This window comes from Glycine max, unplaced genomic scaffold, assembly GCF_000004515.6.
Source record: "Glycine max cultivar Williams 82 unplaced genomic scaffold, Glycine_max_v4.0 scaffold_422, whole genome shotgun sequence".
In the NCBI taxonomy this organism is placed as follows: domain Eukaryota; kingdom Viridiplantae; phylum Streptophyta; class Magnoliopsida; order Fabales; family Fabaceae; genus Glycine; species Glycine max.
Window position 1 is genome coordinate 1 of NW_024464872.1, and position 8768 is coordinate 8768.

At 28.7% G+C, this 8768-nt stretch overlaps 1 protein-coding gene across 1 annotated transcript in view; it reads left to right on the forward strand.

Annotated features, from left to right (window-relative positions):
* Positions 1–7140: 7140 nt before the first annotated feature.
* Positions 7141–8768, forward strand: part of LOC100809363 (transcription factor bHLH168) — a 2374-nt gene continuing 746 nt past the window's right edge. Inside the window, exons 1-2 of the mRNA XM_003526974.5 lie at positions 7141–7449; positions 8015–8350. Of these exons, the coding sequence (XP_003527022.1) occupies positions 7300–7449; positions 8015–8350 (486 nt within the window). The 5' untranslated portion in view covers positions 7141–7299. The remainder of the gene's footprint in view (positions 7450–8014; positions 8351–8768) is intronic.

The window sequence follows — 8768 nt, forward strand, 5'->3', positions numbered from 1 at the left end:
CCTATTTACTTTAACATCATTTATAATTTTATAATATAATTCTTCGGACGTATAAATTTTGTATTTTAAATAGTAACAATTTCTATAATTTTGTAATATAATTCGTCAAAGGTACAATTCTTCGAAGCTAATCGTTTACATTTTTTTTTGGAAATTATTGTTCTATTATTCATGATATTTTCTTTTAGGTTTAATTATACATTTTATCATTCAACTATCATTATCTTATCAATTTTATCATCAAGTTTTTTCAAATTATAATAAGACGAAGGGGTATAAAGATTAATCAATTCAATAGAGTGAAAGAAATTAATTAATATAGCTAGTAACATGGGCATAAATTTATATATATATATATATATATATATATATATATATATATATATATATATATTTTAAACTAACCCTAGTATTATAATAAGACATACTTATATTATTTTTCTCTAAATAATTGTTTTTATTATATTTAAGTCTTTTAATTTATTCCAATATTAATATATTCATTTTTTTATATTTTTTTGTTATGTACGTCAATAGTAAAAGTAATAAGTTCCAAAAATATTATTTATATAAGATAAAGTTATGCTATCACAAAGTATAAGATATCAATGCGTTTTATTTATTATTTATTGATATTAGAAAAATAAATTATAGTTAAAGATATTTTTGTAAAAAAATAATTAATGCATAAGATATTAATTTCTCTTTTTCAAAATATATAAGTGTCGTCCTATCTTATTTCATATCAATCAAGAAAAATTAATTAATAAATAAAAGAGAATAATAATTTTATAAAATTAATGTTAATATTAATATTATATTGAAAAGTTAAAGTGCCACTTATTAGAGATATTAGTGGAAAAAAATTAATACTATATTAAAAAGTTAACATGATACTTATTTTTGGATAATTATTTTTAAATATGTCACATAATTTAAAATGAAAGAAATATAAATTAAGTCTTATAAAAATCAAATTTGACTTATAATTTGAGTTTCATAAATATGGCGAGGGTATTTGATTTGAAAAACATCCTCTATACTTAAGGTATGGTATAGTAAGGAGAGATGAAAATAGATGAAAGTGTGAGAAATGAAAAAAGATGAAAGAGAGTAAAAAATAAAATTGTTTGATTGAGATAAAAGAAAGTATAAAAGAGATAAAATATTTTAATTAAAATAATAGGTAAATAATAGAGATGAAGCAAAAGTCTTTTTTATCCTTAATATTTACGCATGTTTTTCAACCCATTATGCGACAATTTTTTGAGAATTATGCTCATAATTAATTATGAAAATTGCATATTCAATTATACAACTTCATATGATCACACAATCAATTGTGTTATAAGCATAATTAATTATGTTACAAACTTAAGATAAACTCTATCTAAATTTTTAATGATTAGTGAATAAATTGATTATGATATATGCATAATTAATTATGTTAGCATTTCATAACTAAATATATAAATAAGATAACTAATTATATACGCAAAAGAAACAAGAAATAATAAAGAAACATCACATGCAATACAAAGTGTTCGGAATAATTTTGAAAGAATGTCACTTTTTCTCCCCACCAACCCAATAGAGTCTCTTTTATCTCATTTTCAAGTGAAAGTTTCACCTCATTTTCATCCCATGGGAGTCACGGTTTTTTTTTATTACATCACACATTCACCCCAAACAAATAATCATCTCATAACTTTTATCCCTAGAACACCTCAATTACATTACATCTCAAATTTACTCTCTTAAATCAAACTTTCCCTAAATGCTTCCGGTATGACTATCATGCATTTGCACCGATACTAGCTAGTCTAAACATCTTTAGAAGGATGCGAATGGTATGAGATATGTAGTTGGGGAAATAATTACTATGGTGGACAATGAGATGACAAAAGTAATAAATTCTGATGCCAGGAAATATTGATGGGAATGGATCATAGTCTTCGATCTTAACTAGCCATACATGACCACGCATACTGTAATTAATGTCATTCAACTACAGTGAACATTTTAGCATGTTCTAAAATAGGCGTGAAACAACATGCTTTGGCCATAATGTAATTTTAATAAGCTGTTTAATTTATCCCATTAAATAATCTCATTATATTTTATAGGTATAATTCTCTAATATGTTTTAAGATGATTTGTTGCGGGTATTAATTAGTTGGTTACCGGTGCCTTCGCATGGGTCACCTTGATTTTTATGTATTTCTTACATGATTTTAGTATATTATAATTTGTTTAAAAATAAATATTAAATATACATATTTATTACTTGCTGAGAATAAAAATAATTAAATTATTAATGTTTAATAAGAATAATAGAATAAGAAATGCTTATCCGGCCAATATTGCATAAATTATTTTAAAACAATAACTTAAAACTTATTAAAAAATTTAGTCTCACAGTAAAAGTGTCTCGAAAAGTATTAATTAGAAGAAACACCAGCAAATTAAAATAGCACAAAATATCCATGCATCCACTAGGTAGTCTTTTTACACATATTTAAAATAGATATATTTATAAAATTAAATTTATATATTAAGAAAAATATAAATAATTATTTAAGTTTTCCAAAAATGCCGAAAGAGTTGAAGTATTAAAACAGAGAAATATATGTGGTTATAATTTCATAATTATTTCTTATATTCATTTAAAATATTTATAGAATTGTATGAGAATTTTAAGTTAAAAAAATTATAAAGGATTTAATTTATGTTTAATATTTTTTTTTAATTTTGAAATGTGAAATGATAAAATAATTCAGTTATTTTAAACTATATTGCAAATACAAATATTAATTTTATAATATTTATAGTTTTGAATAATTTAAAGTCTAAAATTTAATTTAATTAAATGCAAACTTTTGAAATCAAATATTACTTACCTACATGTTGTTGATTCAAGTGAAATTAAGATCAAATATCTAAATCAAAGTCCTGTGTTCGAGTCTTGCATTTGATAGAAATCATTCTCAGTTGATTAGCTTCCACATGCGATGCACCCCTTTTACAACACTAAAAAAAAAAAAAAGTTTCTCCAAAGTAGGGCGATCGACCTCAGGTGAGTTAAGTGTGTGGATGTGAACAAAGTGTGGAAACACGATGTTCTAAAAGGAAATGCCCTCATTTTGTGGATTACCAAGCTCTTGAGGATTCCAATTTCCCCCCATTGCCTCAATCAGGGATTGACCATTAGATCTGGTCAATGTAATCGGATGAGCATCCAATTCCTTTGAATCCACATGTATATAATCTAGTCCCCCAATCTCCGTTTGAGCCCTCTTTTGGGAGTTGGGGGTATTCCCAGCAACATTAATGTTCAGTTGTGGGGTGATCGGTGTGTTTGATCCACCAACGTCATTCACAACCGTCATTGCAGTAGCAATGGTAGCTTCTCGTCTCTCCTTCTCTGCCAAAAGCCGAGCCATTTCACACTTTGTTAAGGTCATGGACTTCTATGTCGTCCTTTATGTGTAATCATACATACAATTAATAGAGCTCAATACAAAAAATCAAAGAAGAAACAAACAACGAATCAAAATTATACCGATGTACACCCTCAAATCCACCTAATGATACTCAAGTTCAATAATCGTAGTTAAGGTTATCAAACTCGAAAGTTTATGTAAATTCGTGAGAGTTCCATAAACTCGACTCGTGGAATCAACTCGTAGACTCGTAAGAGTCCACTTCATATAAAAATAATAACAAAATATCTATAAATAACATACCAATTGAACATTTCAACAGTATAATAAAGTAAAATAGTAAATCATAAATTTCACAATACTTAAATAACTAAGTGTAGTAATGCATCATTACTAGATAATAACTTGCAGATGTTATAATAGTGGTAGATTATTCCCATTAAGGATTTGATGTTATTAGAGAATAATTGTTTATTGCTATTAAAGGTGAGAATTTTTTATTTGGAAACAACACACTAAATGAAAGTATGTTGAACACTAAGCAGATATAAAATAACCCTAAAAATAACTTAGATTTTGGTTTAATTTTTTTAACTTATTGACTCGTTGACTCGATGGTAAACTCGAGAGTCTACCTAAAGTTTACTAAAAAGAGAGTTTACACACGAGTCAACTCACAGAGAGTAAGTAGACTCGTAAACTCGTAAGAGTTAGCGAGTTAACTCCAGAGTTTAATGACCATATTTCTAACTGTCTTAAACATTACAGTATATAACGTCAGTTGCTTAATATCTTCAATTCCAGCTTGCTTGGCATATGAGTGGCCCTCCAAGTCCACATTCTTATTGTTTTGGGGATTACTAGTCCAATAACTCATAAAGTTGTCTAGAATATGTACGTTTTGTGCGGGGGGACTAACTTTAAAAACTTATCTTTGAAATTTTTATACGACAACAAAAATAACATCAATATTCTTCATCCTCTAACACTATTCACTGATACCCACAATGTCTTTTTGGTTTTTGTAAATTCAATAAAAATGGTTAAATAGGTTTGCAATCGATGACAGACAAAGGATTTTACACAACAAATTGAAAACCTTCACAAAAGTCTAATTGTTGGGGGTGTAGTTGAGTTGGGGGCCACGTTTAACATCAACAACAACCCTTTTTCAAACTTGGTCAAAAGAAACTTGATTCTTAGTTTCAAAAATAGAGTTTCATAAAACAACGCAAAGTCAAACACATTCCCTTATTGGTCAGTGCACGTTGGCTCACCCACCAAACATGGCTTTATGATAACGTTTTCATCATAACCATCAATGGTTAACATGAGATCGTTTTTCACCCGCTCTTAGGACAACCAGTCTGAATACATTGACCTCGCTTTCATGACTTCCTCCTTGGAACAAGGGTATAAAGTCCCGTAATCCACCTCTATTGTTTGGCACAAAGACGCTTGGCGCCCACCTTCATTGATCAATGAAGTTGCGCAACGGTCCCCTTGCCATCCGACAACTGGCCTAGTGGATTTTGCCTCTTCGAGCTTCCACACTCTAGGCTGTGAGATTATCTACCTCATTAGATGTATAGATTGGAAGGTGGGTGATCAACCTAGTGGTTTTATCCTCTTCGTGCTTCCACACTTGTGGCTTTGGGACTGTGTACCCCATCAAATGTATGGATCGAAAGGCAAACGATCAACCTACCTCTTGACAAAACTCTTGGTCGAGCCACTTTTACTCAAGTGTCTCGAAGTCCAATTGTTCTTATTTATGTGGCTAGTTAAGTGTCTTACACTATTAACAGACATGTGACTAAAACCTTAGATGTAAGCAACTTTAACCGTGCATGAGAATCTCAGGGTGATGGATCCTCACGAGAATATCAAATCGGAGTTACAATACACCCATATATAAATCCTAGTGCTTGATCTAGAAAGACAAATTACACTTGACACTTGATTCATTTTTCAATAACTTTTTCCTAATAAACATTATTTGATGTATTTTGAAAAATTAAAATTTATGATTATTTTTCAATAACTTTTTCCTAAAGAACATTATTTCTAAATTACCTCAAAATTTAAAAAGCTTTTCATATCTTTCTTCGATCTTCATATTCATTTTTGTAATTTATTGTGTAAAAACTGATTTTTGTTGTTGCATTCAGAAAAAAATATATTTTTAAGCAAACTTATCCAAATAGAAACCATTCTACTACTACTATTATTATTATTATTATTATTATTATTATTATTATTATTATTATTATTATTATTATTTAACTTAATTGTACTTTTAGTCTCTTATTAAATATTGTAATTGTATGATTTTAATTTCTTGGATTCTAATTGGATCCCTCTAAAAAGAATATTCTAATTGGATCAATTGGACTCTTTAGGTATCACAAATATGAGATTTAGTCTCTCAAATTTTAATTATGCCAATTGAAATTTTTAGTTATTGTAATTGTATAATTTTATTCTTTTAAATATCATAATTGTGAGGTTGAAATTATTTTTCTAAGGAGCAAAATTTCATAATTATAATGCTTTGAAAACTAAAACAACTCAATTATGATACTAAAAGACTTAATTGACAAAATTAAAATTAAAAAAAAAAATAAAACTACTTGTTTGTAATATCTAAAGGATTCAACCAACAGACTAAAATCACATCTTTATAATACCTAAAGACTCGATTTGTACATTTAGAACTTAAAAACTAAAATGGCGTGATACCTTATAGATTAAAAATATAATTAAATCTTATTATTGTTGAAATAGCTAAGTTTTTACAACTAACTTGTTTGATGAAAATTAACTACTTAACATTGGACGGTGAAAGCGCGGGTTTGAAGGTAGTGGTCGGAATCAATGGTCAAGTCAAATGATGTTTAGTTCGAGTGATAGTGTCTATCCCTTTTAAACAATTGAACACAACGTTACTATTTGTATATCGTCAAATACCTTCCTGATGCCAACCGGGAACAACGCGGTTTTCCGTGACCTCCAAATTCCACAAACTCTACATCAATCAAGCTATGACGTAAGGGTTGATGTTACAAAAATAAAATAATCCTAAATTCTCCTATGCACTTGTACGGAAATTAAATGCATCCTATATCCTAACTTTCTTCATAAAGTTGGGAAATTCATAGAGAGATTTCTTCTAAAATATAATATTGTTAAAAATATTTCTAAATCTTTCTATTGGATCTTTCCACCAATTCTCTTGCTCACTTTACCTGATGAGTGTTGATTATTTCTCTGTTTTCAAAATATTAAGTTGATTTACATTTTTATATGAAATATTAAAAATATAATGGAACAAGATAATTGTGTGTCATCAACATAATTAGATATAATTGATAAATAATATTATCTCTTAAATATATTATGAAGAATTTAATTCCTACCTATAAATCAATAATTAAGCTGAAATAATTTGGTACATAGGATATAAATACAACCGCGTACATGTTAATTCAAACCATTTATACCAAAAATTATAAAATTGTAAAAGGATTTTGACGTAAATCGTACAATCAATAAGAATATTGGGGTACCCATGCCAATCCCACATGCATGCACTGCATAACCTGTGTGTCCCACAGCCTCCACAACATCTTATTCTGGAAGACTAAGACTGCCACAGACCACACAAAGTTTGTGTATATAAACACCTGAACTTCTTGAATACTCCAAATGATAAAACTTGTTTCTCTCATAATCTCATCATTGGTCCAACATAGCCCAGCCTAAAATTTAAGTAGCAGAAGCTAGCACTAGCTAGTTAGGTTTAATTTCTGTCTTGTAATTGAGACAATTTATGAAATAACCGCACAATTGATTCATGATGAAGAAGAGAGTAGCAAGCACCAGCAATGAGTCCTCTAAACTTGATCGCAAAACCATTGAAAGGAACCGCAGAACTCACATGAAATCCCTCTGCCATCAGCTTTCTTCTCTTATTCCTCCCAATCTCAAACCAGTCAAACCCAAGGTACATATATAACAACAGTCATCTACACATTTTTTCTCTCTTTTAATTAATTGAACTCTTCACCTAGAAGTTACCAACTAAGAGTGTGTTTGAAAACCCGTTTCCATGAAGTTCTCACTTTCCGAGGCACAATAGGAAGCAATAATTTGTTGCTTGTAGTTGAACGAAAGTTTAAAGGTTTTCAACTGCAAATCAAACACACTTTTAATGCATGTTTTATTTAAGTTTGCAAAAATATTTTAAGTCTTGCTTCTTCAAAATTGTTTAATTTGCAGGCAAAATTATATTTTCGGGAGATAACCAAACATGATTATAAACTAATTTTACTCTCAAACATATTTTTAGATATTTCTACCTGAAATGTGAACATATCTTAGTGTATGTTTGGATGTCATTTACATTCAAAATACTTTTACTCACAAAGTAATAAATTCTTCTATCTTTATTTTTGTCTTTGAATCCGAGAATGGACATTGAAATTCCCAAAAGCGCATTCCTAACTGCTTTGATGAACTTTGTTTCAAACATAGATGTAAAAATTAACTAGCTAATTGAATGTTTTCAGTTGATGCTAGGGCTGCAGGACCAGCTGGATCTTGCAGCAAGGTATATAAGACAAATGACAGAGAGAGTAGAGAAACTGAAGAGGCAGAAGGAGCAAGCCATGTCAAACCAAAGCAATGATGGTAGAAAAATGTTCAACAATAATGTTGAGTCCAAATTGCCAATACTTGAGCTAAGGGACTTGGGTTCCGGCATCGAAGTGATATTGGTGACTGGGTTGAACAAGACATTCATGTTGTACGAAGTTATTAGTGTGCTCGAGGAAGAAGGTGCTGAAGTTGTCACTGCAAGCTTCTCAACTGTTGGGGACAAGATATTTTACGTTGTTCATGCTCAGGTACAAGTATACATGTTTTTCTTGTGGATAAGGGTATTTATCGGACCAATAAACCTCGTATACAAATCAAACTAGTCTAATTAAATGAGTTCAGATTAGTTTGAGTTACCTATTTTATTTTATTTCAAAGTAAAACCAAATCTATTACAATCGGTTAAATTTTCAATTTCTTTATCTAATTCTTTGTTTTTTAAAATTTTAATTATGAAAAAAAACTATGTTAGCATTAATTACTACAAAATATTTTATATTATCATCCTACCATAAATCATCATTTATGATATTTTTATAAAATTATCTTAAAAGTTCATATAAAATATAATTTGTAATTGATTTGATAATATAAAATCGAGTATATATCATTAAATTCTTTATATATATATATATATATATATATATATATATATATATATATATA